This window comes from Euleptes europaea, chromosome 2 (genome assembly GCF_029931775.1).
Source record: "Euleptes europaea isolate rEulEur1 chromosome 2, rEulEur1.hap1, whole genome shotgun sequence".
In the NCBI taxonomy this organism is placed as follows: domain Eukaryota; kingdom Metazoa; phylum Chordata; class Lepidosauria; order Squamata; family Sphaerodactylidae; genus Euleptes; species Euleptes europaea.
In genome coordinates this window covers 82,479,746-82,502,336 of record NC_079313.1, presented here as the reverse complement: position 1 = coordinate 82,502,336, position 22,591 = coordinate 82,479,746, and the positions used below count along the sequence as shown (strand labels likewise).

Genomic DNA, 22,591 nt, shown 5'->3' with positions numbered 1-22,591 from the left:
TCCTCGGCTGCGCCGTTCCAGCCGCTGCAGTTTGCTTTCGCCCTCAAGAATTGGCTCTTAGAATGACAACCACTTCATTAGACTGAGCAGTCTAGATAAATACCAGTGCTGTTTTTCATAATACGTGTCAGGGGGGAGAGGGGTTTCCTGGATGATCCCTCTGTCTGCACATATGACTAAATAGCGATTGATAAAATGGGTGGTAGAGATCCTGTTTTTAAACATGCTGGTGTCTCTTGTAGGTAAGGACAGGACTCATCTTTTACAGACAAGGAACTGAGACTCACTTCACACAGTGTGCGCAAAATGTACCGGTAATTCAGTGTTGGACACCCATATGGATATGGGTGTCCAACATCTATCAAACATGATACACAAGTATCATGCATGGACACAAAGAAGGAAGCTGGGATTGGTTGTAGTTCTCCATTGCATCAATATGTGCTGGTAAACATGTTCTGTGAAATGTATGAAGCAGATAGCCTGACTCATTGAACTTTGAGGGCGCTTCTCCTTACACTGGTTGTTGGAAATCAGATGTATCTATAAAGAACATACTTAGCACATCTGCATATCAAAGCCATATGTGTAAGAAGCTTCCGCTTATGGCCATCCTTTCCAAAGTTTCTAAAGTTAAGGCAGAATCTGAAACCCTCACGATCATCACATTAGGTTTCACTTTGAGAGAAAAGCATGTTAGAAATATTTTAAATATATAGAATTACTGGTTCCCACTTTTGACTTGGGGATATCTCTGAGGAAGGTTGCTTCCTCTTTCTGGGACATTTCCTATTCTTGTAGTGATATACTGGATCACCAGGGCAAGAGCAGAAGCTGCTGTTGTAAGTAGCCAATAGACCACTGAACTGTGTTCTCCAACTTCCCAAATTACTTGCTTTCACTAGGGATTGACATTCCATTTCTGTAATAGACAAACAAAAAAAGGTTGTTTTCTTGCTGTTTCTTAGAGGACGCATCAAACATCTAGATGTGGTGACTCTGTTGAGACGAATTCAGCCTCCCTTGGGATTTGGGAAGTTTTGTCCACATCGTGTGGCTTGCAAGGTAACCTTGAGGAAACACCTTCCTTTGGAACCATAAAAAGGTTCTTTTTATGCATTCTTGTCCACTTCCACCCCAACTCTGCCCTTACACAAAATGGCACCCTAGTTACCACTGCAATGAACTATATTAATTACATAAAAGGTATAGGAATACTGGGCTGATTTTTTGTTGGAGCAAAGGACACAGGGATGGTTACCAAAGGTTGGGTGCTGGGAAGTGCTCTGCATGTGTGAGTATCTCTTTGTCATATGTGACTGTTTGTTATGCAGCGCCTGGTGGGCATGAATATGCCCCTGAATAATGATGGTACCGTCACTTTCAATGCCACGCTGTTTGCTCTGGTGAGAACGGCTCTCAAGATCAAGACAGAAGGTGAGAGAGTAAACCTGCCCATGGCTATGCCCAGGAGAACTCCTCTGTGCTGATAGTTGCTTTGATTCATCTCATAAATTCTAAAGAGCATTAGTCACCTTACAAGCCAGTAGAAGCTCTGCTGACCTTAAAATCCATTACTATACAATTACACAAGCCAACCAGAAGATGCTATAAATCAATACAAACTAATGCCTTTCTACTGCTTTTAATCATGAGTACTCAAGGAATCAGTTCCTCATCTGTAGTAAATCAGCCTAATTTGCTTCAGTGGAGCCTTGCCAATATGCCCCTATCTGTAGTTCTTTTGCTTTAAAAAACCTAAGATTCACAAAAAACAAATGTTAAGAAGTTCATCTACTTGAGAGCTGATAGAGGTAACAATGGCTTTACAAAAATCACCATGTTCCACAAAGCCAGTGTCTATGTTTAACTTCTGGAAGGAAGGTACCATGATGAGATCTGCTCTCATCAGATCTTGGCAACTAAGTGGGGTCAATAGTTGGATGGGAGATCACCAAGGACAGCACTGCAGAGGAAGGCAATGTCAAGCTACCTCTGCTTCTCACTTGACTTGAAGGCCCCTTGCTGGGCTTGCCTTAAGTTGGTTGTGACTTGACAGCACATACATACATGCACCAACTACTGGCATATATATGTGCAGTGATAGCCCACCACCAATCTATAAACATATAAACTGCCTTATAATGGCTCAGACTAAAGCAGCTGCCCTACCACCAGCCACGTCCCCTGCCCAGGTAGCCCAAGCAAATGCTGCATACGTCCAGCCAGTACATGGGAGAAGGGCCCTTCAAACATTACCCCAGCTGACTGGAGCTCCTAGGCAGATAAGAATTTTTCAGTGGTTTCCATGTGGCTTTTTGCCGTATTTAAATCAGCCCTTTGATGCATCCACCATTGATGTATAATATGGCACTTGTTCACAAACACACACCTTTATTGGCATATAAAAAAGAAGAACATACATTAGGATAAATTCGAGTAGAAATAAATAAAATTGGATAAAACGATCCCAAATCAGCCATTAAGGAATACTGCACTGCATACCATTCACGATATCTGATTGCTAACTGCAAAAACCTTGCAACTGATTTAATTATTTTGGGGTTTTGTGTGGTCATAAGATAGGATGTCCTGATTTTATCAGAAATCCATTCCCTGTTTATAAACAGCGGGTCAATGAACTGGGATTGACTACGAGCATAGAAGGAACAATTAAAAATTAACAATTCTATTTCACCATTCCCACAAGGGTAATCTCTGTTAGTAAACGGGATTTTATGAAATCTTCCGTATAACAAGGCGGAGGGTAGTGCATTTAGCCTGGCAAGCATATATGCTCTACGCTGTTGCAGTGCAATTAGACAAGTCTAGTGCTATATATTGTCTATTTGGCCAAGGCTCCCAACTCAAGGCGGAACATCTACTACTTGCATGGCTTCTGAGCTCCTGCATTTATATGTCTAAAAGTCTACGTCTGATCACATCAAGCGTTGATTTTTCAGTGAGGCAATACAGAGAATCTAAAGAAATTCCTATTGATCTAATTTTTTTCTCAGTAGGTCTTATCCATATGGATGATTGAGATTCAGTTAGCATATGAGAAATAAAACTATTTAGTTCAGCCTTGAAATGCCACTGAAGCCAATATTTAATTGTTACCAGCCAAGGTCTAGTGTCCATAAGTCTTTGATTTGTTTCTAGACACAAAGCAGCATAAGGAACACATTTTGGTGTTCCAATAATTTTATGTGAGAATTTAGATTGTATTCTTTCAACCTCCTGATTTAAGGCATGAATCCATATTGGTATTCCATAGAGAAGTTGAGAACTTAGCTTTGCATTAAAAATCTTAAGAGCTGCTGGAACATACTGGTGTCCTTTGGTAAAGGAGAATTTGCCAGTGCACTATTATGAGCAGAGTCTATTGCAAATTTCCTATGCGTCACCCAGCTGGCTCTGTAATGGAAATATATTCTTAAGTATTGGAACCATTTCACCTGTTCAATCAAATTGCCTCTTATACTCCGTTTAAAAGGGCTCCAAGACTTTGCAAAGACCATAATTTTTGATGTTTCAAAATTCAGTGTAAGTCTGTTAAGATCACAATAATCTAAGAAACGAGATAGTAAATGTTTCAGGCCTATTCGTGTGAGTGAAAGCACTACTGCATTGTAGGGTTGCCAGGTCCCTCTTTGCAACCGGCAGGAGGTTTTTGGGATGGAGCCTGAGGAGGATGGAATTTGGGTTGGGGAGGGACTTCAATGCCACAGATTCCAATTGCCAAAGCTGCCATTTTCTCCAGGTGAACTGATATCTATCAGCTGGAGATTAGTTGTAATAGCAGGAGATCTCCAGCTAGTACCTGGAGTTTGGCAACCCTACTGCATTGTCCGCATACAACAGAAATGGCACATGAATCAAACCCAGTTTTGGGCTACGGCAATCTGAGGAGCACAGAAAAGAAGCAAGGTCATTCATATTTAGGTTAAAAAGGTACGGGGCAGTATGCAGCCTTGTTTTACTCTTTTGTTAATTAGGATTTTTGATGTTAAGTCCCCGGAGGGGGTGTACCTAACTTGGCAACTTGTAAATATATGGAGCCTTCTTATTAGGTATAATAATCTCTTATCAATCCCCATCTTCAGGAGCTTATCCCATAACCATTATCTAGGTGTAGAATCAAAAGCTCCTTTTAGATCCAAAAAGGCCACCATTAATTTAGAGTCCTTCCCACAACTGTATTTGTTTACAAGATGGGTTAAAACAGCACAATGATCCAATGAAGATTTTCCTTGACCAAAACCTGCTTGCTCAAGGACTAAAATTCTCTGCTCAACGTGAGGTTATTTACCAAGTATCTAGCCTAGAGTTTCCCTACAGTGGAGAGTAAACGAATGGGTCGATAATGACTTGGGAGTGAATAATGACCCTTTTAAAATATTGGGACCAAAATAGCATTTATCTATTAATCGGGGATTTGACCAGTCTTATCAACTACTGTAAATAAGTCAGCTAGTGTGTTGGGAGAGAAAACACCTCAAATCCCTTTAAGTTAATTTCATAAGCAACCCATGTTTCCTGAAATAAAATAAGATCAAAATCTCTAATATAACAGGGAAATTCAGGATCTTTAACCTTGTTTTTCCAACATGCAATGTTCCAAGGTGGTATCTTAATGGCTGGATGGGTTGGGCCCTTAAGCATCAATCAACCTCTATTAACTGTTCAAGGGAATTGTTTGTGTCATAGAAGACACTACCATTCCTCCTACTCCAACAGCCAAGCTCAGATGTACAGCACTTGTTAATAACTGGTTGGCTGCAACATCACACCATGGATTAATTCAGCAAGTGAACATGGTGAATTAATTAAAGGAGTACTGATTGATTGGGCATATATAGCTGGAGATGACAGATAAGGATAATGCGAAACGTTGCGGCTAACTTTAGGTAGCAGAGGCAGTGAGGGAAATGGATGACATGTGTGGTCACAAGGTTCAATCTTTCAGTTTTAAAAATATGTCAAATAGCTGGGCAAGGAAAGACCTTTGCTTGAGACCCTCAAGGGTTACTGGCACTGCCAGTAAACGGTACTGATTAATATGGACCAATGTTCTGCCTCACTATAAGACAGCTTTATATGTTCACATGCTTGACTGATACTTTTGTAGGTAACTTTGAACAAGCTAATGAAGAACTAAGGATGATTATCAAAAAAATCTGGAAGAGAACAAGCATGAAGCTCCTGGATCAAGTCATCCCACCAATTGGAGGTGAGTCCTTAATTTAGCAATCAAGAGAGATTTTCCGACCTCTCATTCTCCATTCCCTCTGTCTGGGATTTGTGTTATTCTACTTATCGTGGTTCTCCTTTGCAGTGTTTCAAGGCAATCTGTCATGATCTGCCTGGCAGGATAACTGTTGCTAAGCAATCCTAATGCCTTCATTTGTGTGCATCCCTCTAGATGATGAGGTGACTGTGGGCAAGTTCTATGCTACCTTCCTCATACAGGAACACTTCAGGAAATTCATTAAACGCCAGGAAGAATATTATGGGTATCGGCCCAAGAAGAATGCTGTTGAAATCCAGGTAAATTGAAAATGAGGCTGGGGATCCTATAAGATTTATTCTGATTCAAGGAAACAAGATGAAAGGTGAGGTTCTAAAGAATTGCCATGGTACAACAGGCCTAAGATTCTGTGCTGTGGTGTCTGCGTGAGAGTTTTTGGAGCTTGTGCCTAGAGAAGTGGTTGTTTATCATATGATAATCTCATTCATAACATTCTCACAGAGCTTTTTTCCTCCTTGTCAGATCACTTATGGTTGATACTTCTCCCTGTCCCTACTGGTTCTATCAGCACACACCCAGATTTATCTCTTACGGGAAGCTGGCAGGATTATGCCTATGTGGGATTTTGGAGTACAGTGTATGAGCCGACCCCCCAGGGTTATTTCATGGGAATTAAAATGAGATCTTGGGACAAATGGCTAGATCACACCCTGCTGCCTCTCTGTCTCCTTCCCTCTCTGATGTGAATGACTCCTGGTAGTGGTGGTAACTTCTCGTCTGTACTGTTCTAATGAGGCCGGCCTGAGAACCATTGAAGAAGAAGCTGCTCCTGAGATCCACAGAGCAATCTCTGGAGATCTGACTGCAGAGGAAGAGCTTGAGAGAGCCATGGTGGAGGCAGCAATTGAGGAAGGCATCTATAGGGTGAGTGCAAACACAGAGGTAATGTTCAATTAATGTTTCATGTTCCCCACCCCTACTGCAAACCTCTGCAGTGGGTATCATTACTGGTAATGGCACCGATGCTTTATCATTTGACTAATTCTGGAATGCTTTGAACGATTTGTTATGCCAATAAATGTTCTTGAATTTGGTAATGGCACCCCTGGCAGGAGAGTGCCTATGATGTTTGCTACCTGATAGGCTGAGTGCTCCTTGATAGATCAAGACCATTTTCTCCCCGCATGGCTCCCCTGCAGGAAAGTACCACTGCTCCTTGTCAACAACAAAGTCTTATCCCTTTTGTTGTGATGGGCAGAGTGTCAAGGAGAAGAAGTACCCGAGCAGATCTGCATTTCTAAACTAATGTTGGCAGTCTTTCTAATCTTTCCTCCTAGTAAAATGTCATTATAACGACGGGCACCCTGAATATTGTAACACTTGGAGGGCAAAATGCATCTGTTTATTATTCTCTCTGCGCGCATCATTCAAATGCATCCCTAGTGCTGGAGGCCACTCTGCCATAGGCCATGATTACATTGTCATCCCCCTCCCACAGTGCACACAACTGCGTCTCTGATGTCAGCCCCTTTGCTGTGCCTTTGAGAACTCAAGGGGAACCACTGAGAGTCAAGGCAACCCCCTGTCTGCAGAGCCCCAGCACAAGTTCCCTTTTTTGGTCACATTAAAATAGACTAAATCGAGGAACTGGCTTTAACAGGACAATTAGGCTTATATTCTGAAGAACTGCTGTTCCAAGAGAAAGTGTTTTGCTGCCCAGAAGGAATTGCACAGAATCGAAGATTTTGAATAGGCACCTCAGAGATGTTTAGCTCAAACCTTTGCCCTCAGGCAAGATGTCTTATATCCAACTCATCCTCAACATAGATATATATCTAAAATATAAGTTTGCTGACCTTGATCTACAGCAGCCCTGCTCCAGTGCATGGGGGCCAGCCTTCCAGAGAGGCAAGGCTGTTGGCATGGATGCCAGGAATGCTGGAGCAAACACTGTTCCCACACAGAACACAGCCAGGATGCCTTGAGCTAGCTGCTGCCCCTGCTTTCTCTCTCATGGCTGAGTTATGGGGCCATTCAGGGGTATCAGCACGAAACTAGCCACTATGCTTGCAGGGCTGGTTTTTTGTACTTATGATATGTTTACTTGCAGGTTTTTTTTTTAACTTATGATATGTTTACTTATGATCTCCAAGGAGATCGTTGTAGTGTAAATGGTCTGCACACACACACACACTTTTATCCTCGTAAAAACCCTGAGAAATAGGCATATCTGAGAGTGACAGGATGAAGGCAGCTTTCATGGATGAGCAGCAATTTGGGCCTGGCTGTCCCTGTTCTTAGTCGAACACTTCACCTACACTGGCTCTTGAAAAGACTGATATGATGTAAAATGCTTCTAAAAATGCCTTTTATTAATCCATTTTACAGCATATACTAGAGAGTTATGCATAATTATAAACTCCGATATTCTATGGAAGTAGAAAACTAGCTTAGTCTTCATTGATATAATAATCATTTTGATCACCTATTTGGGGGGGATTTAGATAGATATAAAGCTATATAGATAGATATAGATAGCAAGCATAGTAATTTTTCATGTGATCATTTTAAAGAAATATTGAATATTGTCTAACATAATTGGATCTAAACTGCATTGGAGTTTATGTCATTAACTGAAGCTCTTCGCTCCCCAGTTTGAGAGATGGTGTGGTGTAATGGTTGGAATGTCAGAGTGGGATCACGGAAACCTAGGATGAAGTCCCTAGTCAGCCATGAAACCCAGTGCATGAACATGGGCCAGTCATTCTGTCAGCCTAACCTACCTCATGGAATTGTTGTGTGGATAAAATAGGGGAAGGGAGTACCTTGAGGAAAGGTGGGATTAAAATACACTGAATTGATATGGAAGAAAAAGAACTTAAGGGCTTTGTCTCCTTTCTCTCCCCCATTGTCTCAGAGGACAGGAGGTTTGTTTGGCCAAGTGGACACCTTCATAGAACCCAGCAGTCCCCTGCCACCCCACATGGCTAGCCAGAGACCTCTACAGTTCACAGAGGTGGGGAGTGAAGATTTAGACTCTCCTGTCTTCATTGATGACTTCCCACCAGAAGGGCACACCAATGTGAACAACAGCAACAGCAATGCCAACAACAACACAACAGCATGGTAAAGCCCGGTTAAGGAGCTGAAAATGGGAAAGCAACGGTCCTTGTCAGCAAGTTGGGAAGGTCATATTCATTTTAAAGGACTGATTCTGGCATGAGGTGACTAAATGAGTTCTAGAGTAGGGGTACTGCAAATGTTTCCACAAACACATTCAGCTTACCATGTTTGGAGATGGCAAATGTGAGCCAAGCACTCAGTCTGTACAGTTCATGCTGAGCAACGATGAATGCCTGCCAGACTGGTTTGCACTGGGTTTTCCCAAAACTGTGCATATGCAAAAACACTGCTGATTCAAACTGACGGCAATTAATGTCACTTAGGACTACTTACACAAATGCCGAAGCATAGAATGTTATTGTAAGACAGTATTTATTGATGACTGATTTATATGAATTCTCTCTTTAAACAATTGCCTGCTAATTGGAGCAGTTACACAACAAGGAGTGTGTGTGTGTGGGGGGGAGAATAGCAGAATTCAATTGAGCTGTATGAGAACATAAGAACATAAGAAAGGCCCTGCTGGATCAGACCAAGGCCCATCAAGTCCAGCAGTCTGTTCACACAGTGGCCAACCAGGTGCCTCTAGGAAGCCACAAACAAGACGACTGCAGCAGCACCATCCTGCCTCTGTTCCAAAGCACCCAAAATAATAGGCATGCTCCTCTGATACTAGAGAGAATAGGTATGCAGCATGACTAGTATCCATTCTAACTAATAGCCATGAATACCCGTTTCCTCCATGAATATGTCCACTCCCCTCTTAAAGCCCTCCAAGCTGGCAGCCATCACCACATCCTGGGGCAGGGAGTTCCACAATTTAACTATGCATTGTGTGAAAAAATACTTCCTTTTATCTTTTTGAATCTCTCACCCTCTAGCTTCAGCAGATGACCCCGCATTCTAGTATTATGGGAGAGGGAGAAAAACTTCTCCATGTCCACTCTCTCCAAACCATGCATAATTTTATAGACCTCTATCATGTCTCCCCTTAGCCGCCTTCTTTCCAAGCTAAACAGCCCTAAGCATCTTAACCGCTTCCCATAGGGCAGTTGCTGTAGTCCCCTAACCACCCCATGTGAGGACTGTACCACTTTTGTTCTGATTCATGTACACATGAAGAGAAGAACATATGGGGGAAAGGTATAAAATTGAATTAAATAAATAAAATTATGTTAAGTTGAAAACAACCTTTATACCCATATTACTACTAAGAAAGGCAGGTATAAGTCTAAACAAACAAGTATTTTACTTGAACCCATGAAGACATGAAGCTGCCTGATACTGAATCAGACCCTCGGTCCATCAGTCAGTATTGTCTGCTCAGACAGGCAGTAGCTCCTTTTATGCACCTTCTCAAGCACTGTAATATCCTTTTTTAGGTGTGGTGACCAGAACTGTACACAGTATTCCAAGTGTGGTCTCACCATAGATTTGTACAAGGGCAGTGTGATATCAGCAGTTTTATTCTCTATTCCTCATTTTATTCTCTATTCCTCATGGAATTTGCCTTTTTTACAGCAGCAGCACACTGGGTTGACATCTTCATTGAGCTATCCACTACCACCCCAAGATCCCTTTCTTGGTCTGTCGCTGCCAGCACAGATTCCATCAGTGTATATGTGAAGTTGGGATTTTTTGCCCCAATGTGCATCACTTTACACTTACGTTGAATTTCATTTGCCATTTTAATGCCCATTCTTCCAGTATGTAGAGATCCTTTTGGAGTTCTTCACGGTCCGATTTTGTTTTAACCACCCTAAATAATTTGGTGTCATCTGCAAACTTGGCTACTACACTGTTTAACCCCAACTCCAGGTCATTGATGAACAGGTTGAAAAGCACCGGTCCCAACCCAGATCCCTGAGGCACCCCACTGCTCACATCCATCCAGCCATTGGGAGAACTGACCATTGATTCCTACTCTCTGCTTCCTATTTTTCAGCCAGCTCTCAATCCATAAGAGGACTTGTCCTCTTATCCCATGACATGCATGCATGAAAAGCCAGTATAGCTTTACTGCATGTTTAGTAAGGAATACAGTGAAGCAAACTGCCAAACATCCACAAACAGATTGACAAACTAATTGTTGGAAAATCAGGTATCTTTTTGCAACTGGCAAACAGGACACTAGCCGAACCAGCAGGTGCTCAAGCACCCCTAAGCTAGAGAATCAAGCAAGTACAGGTATTTTTGCATGTAGTAGTTGGTCCTAGTACAAGTGAATAAATTCTCCTTTAATGATCGTGTTGTTTCAACCTTTAAAGCCCAAAACAGTCTGGGCTGAGGATGTCTGAAGGATATCCCATGTAAACATGTAAACATATCTCCCATGTAAACATGCCCATACATTGATCCTCATTTGAGGCCTCTCTCTCCATCTCTTCCCCAATGGAGGTAGATGGGGATCTAATAGAAGGCCTTTTCAGTTATGGATCTTCCTGATGCCTTCACTATTAAATAAAACCGAGCTTATGAAAAGTTTCATTTCCCCAGTGCATAAGCTTCCAATGTATTATCCTTGTCAGGGGCTGATATTCTGCCCCAGCTGAAATTTTTGAACTTCACGTAGATCAAATCACAGTACTCTAGCTTTGCAGGTACAAAGGCATAAGTGACGGTTGCTGAGTCTCTGGGTTTGAAAGAACAGGCAGTGCTTTGTTTCCAGACAGAGCTGGGAAAAAGCACTCCTGGCCTTTGTTGCAACCTGAGCATTTAAGTGTAGAGAAGGATCCAGGAACAACAGCCCAAGTCTTCTCTCCTGCATGACCAAGGTGAGAATTGAACTTCCTCAGAAATGGGAGTTCCTCCCAATCCTCAAATCACAGGCCTTGATAATCTTAATTATTTCAGTTTTCTCCAAATTCTAATCTCAGTCTGAGGACCACATCACAAGAAGAAATGCATTATTTTATCAGGGGAACTGTGAAAACCACCCCATGTGAGGATTGCACCACTTTTGTTCTGTTTCATGTACACACGAAGGGAAGAACATATGGGGGAAAGGCAGGGTATTTGGAGAGCTGTGGCACTGGAGGTAACTTGGGCTTTTTCCTTTGGAAATCATAACCTCTCAAGAGTGTACCTAATAGTTTGGAACTGGGCATTTTTGTGGAACTCGCCCTTAATGCTTTTCTCCCTAGGGTGACATATGAAAATGAGCTGAGGGAAGAGAGGCTGCTACCTCATCGGCCACGTGTTCTGGGTGAGTCCTGCCTTTGCTCATGCCTTTGAGAAGCTTTTTATTCCTTGCCCAAGGGAAGTGATGCTGTCTGTGACCAAAGGATTTCCAGAGCTGGTCTAACCTCTCAGTCCCCCTCCATTCTAGTGATGGGTGGATAGGGACCTGTGACACACAAACACATACATTCACAGTCTCTCTCACACACGCGTACATGTACATGAAAGGTTGGGAGTTCTCTGCTGTTAGTGAAGCAGTCTGTTTGTGTAACTCAAATGTCTGCCTGTTCCTATTGCAACAGAAATTGGCCAAGTAAAAATATTATCATCCCATTTTTGTAGTTCAGCCAGAGCTCTAGCAGCAACACTGTTTTAAAGGTTGCCATGGATAATCCCCACAATTCCTCATCTCTTTCCTTCTCCTCCAGCCAACAAATGCTCCCTTCAGCCTGAAAAACAACCAAGGAAAACGAGCCAGGTGCAAAGACATGGCATCACAAGCTGTTCAGAAGTTCAGTGTTCTGTGCACCAGGTAAAGATGAACTCAGCCCTGTTGCTTTCTTCTCTCCATACTAGTCTGGAAAGGCCTCAGCCCACATTGTGCTTTCAGTGTTCCCTTTACAAGGCCACTGGAGAACACGGCCATAATGTTTGTGGACTCTCAGAAAAGGTATCCAGCCTGGAGCTAACAGTGTGGGGGGAAGAGAAGAGTGATTGGGCAGAACCAGGTCTGCTCAACCAACACAGCTGCCTGGTAAAAATGAGAGTCCAGCATTCAATTGGAAAGAGTGCTGTTCTAAACTCACCTCTAGAGGCCCATATCAATGATACAGTAAACTGGGTCTCACTTCCCTTCTCAACTCTCCCCACAGGTGGATGGTGGTATACTCCCTCCTAGGCTATCAATGTACAAAACACAGAATGCAAATAGTGAAAGAACATGATGGCATACTGCTGCATCCAAGTATTAGTTTGTGCAACCTTATATGAACCCTATATTAATTCTTAAACCCCAGGCAAGGTTCAGTTTGCATTTCTTTTCCTTACTGAAGATAATGCCATCTGTACATTGTGCTAGAAGATTAATGGAAATAGCAATCTTCCTCTAAGGAAGGTCACAGGACAGCAGGGGAAAAGCACATGCAATGCAGTTGGCAGAGCCCCTGCTGCACTCAGGGCAACAAGGGGGTTGGCAGCTGATGCCAAGCAGTTCCCACTCCAGTATAACTGTTCTTGTTTCTGTGCAGTTGCCCAAACAGAAGCCCATTGACTCTCAGCAAGAGGCAGATGATGGGGAAGTGCTACAATCTAGGAACACTGGTGAAGCAAACACATCAGGGGACATGGAAACCGCTACCCCAGCTACTCTCCAGCTTATTCAGGAGGTACAGCAGCAGCATGACAGAGCCAAGGGTAGGGACATTCTTTTGGGGTCGACTGGCAAAAGTTCCAGCCTGGAGTGTGAGGGCAGAGGGCAGCCATTGCATCTAAATAGAAAGTAGACATCAGTTATGGATGTTGGGTTGTAGTGAGGGGTTACAGTAGAGGAACTGAGAAAGGGACCAGATTGTGCACTGTCTGCTTGTTTTTTTAATGTGCCAGGGAAGTCTCCCTGGGGGCAGTTACCAAGGTAACCTTGTACTCCTCTCTGTACCTTCCCAGAAGATATTTTAGGGCCAATTTATACTAACCGTAGAATCAAGTGGTATGTCTCTTTCTGGCCTTTACTGCTTCAAGTGAGGTCACACACTATATGCAAATGCTCTGTTAAAAAACAACAACCCCAAAGCAGAACTCAACCCCTTCCCTGTATATAGAAAAATAGCATGCACAAGTTTGATTTCTAGCCTTTTTCTGGATGCAGTTCTTCTATGTATAGAACGTTTTTCATGGAGAGGGGGAAAATTCAAACAAGCATCCTCCCACTTATATCCTAAAGGAGTATAATTCAGGAAACGCTTCACCACTTTATTCTGCTGATTGTATAAACTGATTGTTTATTGGTTAAACTGCCAAAACATTTTTTGTGGGAGTTTATTGAGGAGACTGGGTCTTTTGGTCTCAAACCCACGATTTCCCACAACAGTGCATTCTGAGATCCTGTAAGCTTCTTTTATCTCTTTAGTGCTGTCTTCTTGAGACAGGGCTTGTAAAGGACCACTATTTCAGAGATCTTGTTTTCCTACCAATCTCTGCTCCCATTTTCTTGGCAAACTTGACTTCCTCGATAAATTGACCCAAGGAGAAAGACACAATGTAGCATCTGAGCAGGTGAAGGGTCAACCGCTAAAAATCTAGCCCTGTGCAATTTTTCCTCAAGTTGAAGCACCCACTCAGGTTGAAGCAGAGCAAATAGGCATCTGACTGCACCGGATGGGGCTGAGAAGAGTCCTTTCTAAAGTCTGTCATGCAACTTAACTTCCATTTCTTTTGCTACAGGCCCTGATCTCTGGGGGACTCCGCTCCCTTGTCAAAGACAGTTCATTTCTGAAACTGGTGCGAGATGAGATGGCTGCTGGCCTCCAGATGGAGGTGACGGAAGTGGAGGAGGTCGCGGCAACGTTGTTGAACAAAAAAGAAAGTGTGGCGATGTCTCCTGTCAGGTCCCACAGCTTGGCCAGCTCTTTGGCGGCCACTCCAGATACCAGACTGTGAGATAGGTTGTCCCTAGCCTTTTTTTTTTTCCCCAGAAGAGCTGCTATAGAAGGTTGCCTGTTTTCAGGTGGTTACTAGGAAAACGCTGCACTGCCTAGGCGGACTGGCCTCTCTGCAACATGACAGGCACACAGAAGAGTTAGCAGAGGGGAAAGTTATTTTCCTTGGTTGTCCAAAGAAGAACTATTAGAAATGGGTCTTCCAGGGTGTTTCATACAAGTGGAGATAGCACTGCTCAGCAAGTCTCTCTACTTTCATGAGCTAAATAGGATAAATATTCCTAAAGAGGTATCAATATTCCCTCCTAGCTCATTTCTTTCCCCTAGCACCTTGCCAAATATCTCAAAAAGTGCTTGTGATTAAATTGTTTTTACCTTTTAATAAACTGGAAGAACCAAGAAAGATGATCAGCTCTGATTTATACACACATACACATCAGTGGGTGTGAAGGGCTTCTGTTGCTAAATTTTACAAAGTCCCCCCAATGGATCTGTTTAAATGATTATGAAAGAATTTTGTCTAGTGCATTCAGGGTAGTAGCACCAAGTAAATATTTTTATTTTTCTTGTATATATTTTACAATATATATCCATCTGAATTGCTAATCCACCCCATTCCTAGACTTCAGAGTGGTTTACAATTTAATAATACCATATGAGCAATTATCTGTGCTAGGATATCCCATATGTTAAAAGTCTAAGTATGCCTTCCCAAAGCAAACCCAATAAATATTTTGGAAAGATGCTAGGGACTTGGTGAGTTGGGGATAGTTTCAAAGTCAGGCGTACATCATACACTCTCACACTTGTGAGTTGACCTAGGGCTTTTCCACATAGGTTTCTTTCATTGGTTCTGGCTCCAAACGACTGCAGTTTATCCCCTAATTTCCACACACATTTTTATGCCTTTATTTTTCCTTTTGATTTCACCTCCCCAGGATTTTCCATTTCTTTTGAGAACACTTTTACCCTGATGTTTCACTGGAAGCTGATTTTGAGTCAGTTTTTTCCTCATGTATAATGTTTCTGGCCATTTTCTTTGTCCCACCCACCTCCAGCCCAGTTTTTGATGATTGGACTATCATCGTCATCAAATCACTTCCTCTCTCCTGCCCTGAAGAAAACTGGTTTCATTTCTGATTTTTAAAAAGGCACTATAATATTAATATATTGATAGGTCAGGCAGGTTCTCTTAATTACCAGCTTTCACTTTAAAAAAAAGGCTCTAGTGCATTCCCTCATAAATATATAAGGAAAAAGGCATATCTCCACAAGGGAAAGGGCTAGGGATTTACTTTAAAAAATAAGAAAAGCTGGGAATTCAGAGTACCTGCTTGACCTATCAATACAGCAGTATATTGATATTTTGTGTGTGTAAAGTGCCGTCAAGTCGCAGCTGACTTATGGCGACCCCTTTTTTTGGGTTTTCATGGCAAGAGACTAACAGAGGTGGTTTGCCAGTGCCTTCCTCTGCACAGCAACCCTGGTATTCCTTGGTGGTCTCCCATCCAAATACTAACCAGAGCTGACCCTGCGTAGCTTCTGAGATAAGTGCCTTTTAAAAAAATGGAGCAATGATATCAATCTATAGATATAAGCATGTGCAAAATATAAAAGGGGGGATACTATGGCCATGTATTCATGGTCAGTTTTGATGCTCGCTCAAAGCTCTTTTTTTAAATGCGACTTTAAAAACGCCTATTCACATTCCAGATGCAAAAGGAGAAATTCCACCCACCACTCGCCTGCTCCTTTGTTCCTGTTTGCATAGTCATTAGCATGTGTATAGCTAACACACCGCTGTTGTTTTGCATGGTTCCTTGAGGAGAATTCTTTGCGGCAAACGCCAAAGATCGCGCTAAGTGGGCTCTTTAGTAATGCGAAGCAGGTATGTGCTGGCTTCGCAGTTATTTCCGGAATAACGGTTCAGCATGTAAAATTCAAAAAAATATGCGGGGCAATTCAGCCTGGAATGCGCTGCTAATTACCATGAATAAATGGCCTATAACACCACTAATGATGCCACCAATGATGACAGCACCCTCTCTTGAAAATCCTCATTATTTAAGGCACATGCAAATGAAAATAAATTGACTCCACAACTGTAAAAATGCAGAGGGAAGGCAGACATGTGGAAGATCCGTGCCCAAACTGCTTCCAATGCTGTGGATCAACTCCCAAGAAAATCAGGAGTAAATCGGGCATGCAGAAAAACCCCTAGTCTCCAAACTGGAATCCTGGAATTCTCAGAAAATTCTATGGCCATGAGCAGCTACCCCAAATACCCCTCTATGTGCACCTGGACTTGGTGCATGGATGAAGAAGAAATTCTTGTTTGCTCTAGGCAACAGTGGAAGAGGCAAGTAGGCATGACCCAAGCGATTTTGTGAGCCTTTTTCTGGAAAAAAAATGTTGACTAGTCATACTTCTGATCCTGTGGGGATTGGATTTCCTATACACAACAAAGCCAGCACTGCAATATGAAGACCTGAGAGACTTCCATGTGAGGCTGTTACAGCTGTCTATTGTGTTTGGTAGTTAGGGGCTGCTTCCTTCCATGTAGCTCTTGTTGCTGGTGCGAATGCAGAAGCCTTTGCAGTGGCAGCAGAGCATCTTCACAAAAATTCCCCTTGTACTTTCCTAGCCTCAGCATTTCTTGGCTGCCATCGCCCTCTCCCCCACCACCAGATTTTGTCAGATTTTTAAAAAAATCAATAATTGCTATATCACTGTGAATAACTAACAAGTCTGAACATATGACGCAAGCCTGGTTTTCAGACTATCCCTGACTCATTTTTATTAAGTGCCCTTGGAAGATAGTATGAATCAACACTACAGCTCTTCTAATAACCAAACTGTGCTAGTATTGATAAGGGGAAAACAGGGGCACACAACACCTAACAGTCCCAAGTGTATGCTAGATCATGGAGAACCTTGAGATTCAAAGGTTCTGTTCGTGACCTATCAGGAGCTTCCCTTATGTATTCCACACTATTTTAACCACGTAATTAACACCATTATCTAGCAATAAAGGTGAGGGCCAACTACAGGCAACAAGAAATGAAAGTAACTATATACACATAGAAAACTATACACATACATAAATATATCTATGTATACAAACATCTGACTCCACTGTATAACAGCAATCTAGTATTATCTCTGGCCTCAGAACAAATCATCATGCTAAAACATCAAGGCCAGCTTTTCACGGTAGATTTTGCTTCTCACTTGCTGTGGAGCAAAAAAAAAACGATTTAACATTTTTCATCATCCCCGGCAATCCCGAAGCAGTTTTGGTTTTTCATGGGAACAAAGCAGGCAGTATTCTACAATGGTCTGGTCTGCCCCTTTGCTGGAGCCCTCCCCTTCTGATAAGCTCATTGTTTAGGCCCGCCCCCAACTCCACCCAGTGGATTACCTTGTGCGGTTCACTGTGGACACGGCCCCAGTGCAGAAAAACAAGCACCAGTCCCTCTTGTTTCCTTATATAATTTTTCTATTTACCATGCTCCCCGTTTCCCCCCACCCCCATACTTGGTGACACTTTCCCCCTTTTCCCAGACTTTGACAGACGGTCATCATTGTGCCCCCCCCCCCAGTACAGCTCCGGCAGTCCGGCAGTCCAGTGCCAGGAACTTCCATCCAAGAGGGCTGGCAGCCTTGGGGGTGAGCCTTGGTGGCGAGAGCTCAGGAGACCAAACCGCTCGACTCCACTTTCATGCAACTGAATGTATGGGGAGTTTTGCCTTGGATTTGCCGCTCTCTGGATGGTCTCTGGATGCAAACTCTCCCTTCCCTTCCCTTTGCAACATGCCGATCCGCACACTTTCCCAAGATTTCCATAGTTCCTTTGTTCTGTTCTTTTACCAGGTTGGGGGTGCACAGGATGCATGGGGGGGGGGGAGAGGAGGGAGACCCAGAGCAGACTGGCTGCCCCTCCTCAGAAGGGTGACGGGAGGGAGTTTTGCCTTTGATTTGCCACTCTCAGGATGCACATTTTCCCTATCCGAATTCTCAAAACTCAACAATAAGCCCCCAAAGCAGAGTTTTGAGAATTTGAATGGGGAAATGTACATCTAAAGAGTGGCAAACCCAAGGCAAAACCTCCCATGCATAAATGGCCAAACACTCTCCCTTCCCTTCGTAGCATGCCAATCCGTCCTGCCTTGGAGGGAGGCTGTCCCCCGGGCGCAATCCCCTAAACAGACCCCCCCCCGCAAGCAAAGCCGCAGCACTCGCTCTCCGAAGAACAAAGAGTGAGATCTGCAGCAGCTATGCACCGCCCGGCACTCCTATGAAGAGGAAACGCACACATCTCTGGCCGGAAGACTTTTGCGGAGGTGGAATGGCAGCCTGCGATATTTGCTGGCTCACAAAACTCCCCTTGTCCAATCATTGTTTGCGTGCCGGGGAGGGAGGAGAAATTTGCCTGCATGGGCGGGGAGAATACATCTGACCCCAGGGAGTTTTTCATGGAGATTTGCGCCAAAAACTGCGTAGCAAAAGGAAAGAACGGACAAAAACAGGTTTGACTTGATGCGGGGATGAAGCGGGTTTTTTCCACAAATTCAAAGCAGTCATGAAAAATAAAAAATTAGCAGCGTGGCAAAACAAAAGTGAAACCGCTTCAAACCTCTGTGAAAAAATGACCAGAGAGTTTAATTAAGCTAAATATCAAATAATTCTATGTAAGGCACTTCAGCCACCAAACTTTCCATAATGCTTTATCCCCAGAAATAATAAAAGTCCCATGAAAAGACTCTTCTGAAATGCAACTGAATTATTGCCCAAAACATCAAAATTTACTAAAAATTCAGTTTCTGCGTTCAACCCAAGAAATCTTGATGCTTCCTTCATTAACACAAAGAAGGAGAATACATTTCAGATGGCTGAAGATGACATATTCAACTTGCCTTAGATTGCAGCTCAGAACATTTTGAAAATACCATTACATTTCAGCTTTCAATATCAACTTTCAGTGCTTTCAAATACTGAAATCCTATCCCGAGAGATGTCAAATACCGGAGAGGAATACTGAGTGCATTATCCATGTGCAGTTTCATTAGGCCTATTTGCACAGGCTAAGTGAGCACTTTAGCAAAGGTACAAACACCTATATTAACAACATACTTACTACTACCTTCGATCTTTTCAGATGATTACAAAACCATTTTTCTTCTAACATTTTACCTGCGCTATCTCTGAATCAGTGCCAGTTTTCAATGTAATCGATTGAGGGAGGGCGGAGATGAGTAGCTTTGTTGCAACAAGACAGACATAGTTGTGGATTCTATTTTTGCTTATTAAAGCCTGGGTAGGTGCCTGCTTTTGCTGTGCTCACAAAGCTAAATTAAAAATAGCTAACAGCCAAAGTCTGAACAATTATCAGACTTCAGTGCAGGTGGAGAGGATAGCCGTGATGGTATTCATCATTTTTAAAGGGATGAATTAAATAATCTGTAAAATCACAATTTTTTCATGCTTCAAGGAGAAGAGCTGCTGTGCAGTTCTATAGCTTCGTTACAATATAGCTGCTAGTGATGTTTTTAAGGCAGCAAAAAACCCTCCTGAAGTGTGGGTGTTAGTGACATGGTAGATGCAAGAAGAAATGGCGGAAAAACATGGAGAAAAACATCCCTATATGGATGCTCTTTTGCGACTACAAAATTGCATTTGCAGTTCTAAAAAGGATGTAATGGGAGATCATTGCCAGATGGAAATGACCTTTGCAGCCTTTATGTAGGACTTTCAAATATGGTTGCCAACTTTTCTACCAGCCTTTGCTTCTATGCCATTAGTAGCAGCTTCATCTGCATGAAAACTTCTTACTTGCTGCAGATCAATCTATTTATTAAATGTACAGATATGGGCTACAATGTTTTCCTTGTAGGGCGCTATAGAAGCAGCTGAAAGGATGTAGCTCCATAGGGCGTTTCCTCTGGCATGGCACCTCAGTTTCCTTACCTATTACATGCCATGCGTGCCTATAACAGTCAGCCTGACGTAATCTCCACAGCCAGCTTCTTACAGAACTGGTTCCATCTCAAGTGCTAATAGATATTAAAATACTGAGGAATTATGCATCCCCAGAGAGAAGCTGAATCAATAGAGCCTGGCTTCCCTCAGCCAGGACTTTTTGTTTTTGTTAACTCAGAAAGGGGGAAAGGATGAGGGTGGTGGGGGAGTGGGGAGGGAACGGCTGTTGAGAAAGGGCACACACAGCCAAGCCCTGTGAAAAGGGAACAGGAGAAGGTTTCCTCCAGAGGGGCTAAAGGAAATCCTCTTCTCTCTGGGGGCCAAACTCTATTGAAGGCAGCCCAGGCAACTGAAACCCCTGGAGCCATAAGGACCTACCCGCCCAGCTGTCAAAGGGCTTGTTTCCATTTCTAAGCATTTAATTACAATTTAGTGTTGGGAAGAGAACAAAATGGCTACAGGAGGAGACTAGCAAGACAGGAGACTCTCTTTACTGCCAAGCTCTGAGCTGCCCTGTCCTCTCCAAAAGGAAGATTATGGCTGTGCCTGGACCACTGCCCTTGATCACATTTCATTTCTTTTCATTTCGCTTTGTCCCCGGTAATCTCTCATGTCTCTCCCCCCCCCCACGCCATTTGCAATACACACACATAAAACAACACCAACAGAGGGATCATTAAGGAAAAGGAGACATAATGAGGGATATATAGCAAGGTGGGGCACTAATGTGCAAGAATATCTGTTACCAGGCAAACCCTCCAGCCTGCTCTTTCAAGCCTAATACTTGCCAGAATTTTTTTTAAATCAGGCCTCATTCTAATCTTGGTACAGAAGGGAGAAATTAAAGCCTGAGTTCACTGAGTGCCTCCCTCCCTAGTCAGTCCTAAGCTACCTTTGCCATTGACTCATACAAGCCCTGTTCACAAGTTACAAAGGACTCATGCACAATTTATGTACAGTGTACACTTGCTTTTTGAAAAGAATGCTTTGAATAATTCTCATGCTACACTCAATGCATGTTAGGGTTGCCAGGCCCCTCTCTGCCACCAGCAGGAGGTTTTTAGGATGGAGCCTGAGGAGGGGGGGATTTGGGGAGGGGAGGGACTTCAATGCCATAGAGTTCATTTGCCAAAGCAGCCATTTTCTCCAGGTGAACTGATCTCTACCTGCTGGAGATCAGTTGTAATAGTGGGAGATCTCCAGCTAGTACCTGGAGGTTGGCAACCCTAATGCATGTAGAGCTGAATGTGTGATTAAAACCACACATTTATCCAGGTAATGCTCCAAGGTTTTATTTATAAAGGGAATGTGTGTTGGCTACTTCATACAAACAGATGTACACAGGACCCCAGTGCCATGCAGAGAGGAGAGGATGTACATAGGACCCTTATATAATTCCACTAATGAAAACTGTAGTAAAATGCATTTCAGGGAATCAAACATGTTAGTCTGTTGCAGCAAAAATAAACAGGAGTCTTGTGTTACCCTGACATTTATTCCAGCATAAACTCACATGGTCCACTTCTTCGGATGCAATGAGTGGATCCTCACTACACTGTCATTTTATGTAGTATGAAAATAACCATAAACAAGCAGAAGAGTCAGGAGTCCTTGAAATGTAGTAAGTACTGGGTGAAATGTAATCTTGTAAAATTCAAATCTAATTAAGACTATCCTATTAGTTATGCTAAAGTTAGTTAAAATCTATAATGAGTAGAGAGTGCCAGGTTTTGCTAAGATAGTTAACACAGGGAGATAAGGATCCCAAGTCCCAGTTCAACTCAGGATGGAGAGACGGTATGAAAACTGTTACTTACAATACAGCAGTTCCACAATGGAGTCTCCCCTGGAAGGTAATTTGTTGGTGGGATGGTGACTTTCAGATCAGAAATTGTATGTCCCATTAGACTGAAACGTTCTCTTACTGATTTCTCAATATTGCAGTTTCTGATGTCAACTTTGTGCCCATTTATTCTTCTGTGTAGGCACTGATCTGTTTATCCTATGTAGTCAGCCGAAGGGCATTGTTGACACATAATGGTATATATCACATAGGATGAGCAAGTAGATGAGCCCACGATGGTACCGTGGTTGGGTCCTGCAATAGTATAGCCTAAGAGTATATGGGGGATAAGTTAGCATCTTGCTTTGCTGCAGGGTCTGGTCCCTGGGCTTATATGAGTACTGTTAGGTGTTTCATTGTTGTTGGTAAGAAACTGTTTTAGATTAGGGTGCTGTCTGGAAGTAAGGCAAGGTCTTCAATCCAAGGCTTGTGAGGGAAAAGATGCTTTTTTAATAATATTTTTTTTATTTTCTTATTTAATACATCAATATACAAAATAGTATCCAGTACAAAAAATAATAATAATACTAAAAAACAACTAATACTACCAAGTTAACAATA

General features: G+C 42.7%; 1 protein-coding gene across 1 annotated transcript in view; it reads left to right on the top strand.

The window, feature by feature from the left end:
* The window catches only part of CACNA1S (calcium voltage-gated channel subunit alpha1 S), a 77,996-nt gene extending 63,787 nt beyond the window's left edge, over nucleotides 1–14,209 (top strand). Inside the window, exons 35-44 of the mRNA XM_056845566.1 lie at nucleotides 969–1,065; nucleotides 1,335–1,437; nucleotides 5,132–5,233; nucleotides 5,426–5,550; nucleotides 6,047–6,175; nucleotides 8,169–8,377; nucleotides 11,518–11,579; nucleotides 11,983–12,086; nucleotides 12,802–12,939; nucleotides 13,994–14,209. Of these exons, the coding sequence (XP_056701544.1) occupies nucleotides 969–1,065; nucleotides 1,335–1,437; nucleotides 5,132–5,233; nucleotides 5,426–5,550; nucleotides 6,047–6,175; nucleotides 8,169–8,377; nucleotides 11,518–11,579; nucleotides 11,983–12,086; nucleotides 12,802–12,939; nucleotides 13,994–14,209 (1,285 nt within the window). The remainder of the gene's footprint in view (nucleotides 1–968; nucleotides 1,066–1,334; nucleotides 1,438–5,131; nucleotides 5,234–5,425; nucleotides 5,551–6,046; nucleotides 6,176–8,168; nucleotides 8,378–11,517; nucleotides 11,580–11,982; nucleotides 12,087–12,801; nucleotides 12,940–13,993) is intronic.
* Nucleotides 14,210–22,591: the final 8,382 nt, after the last annotated feature.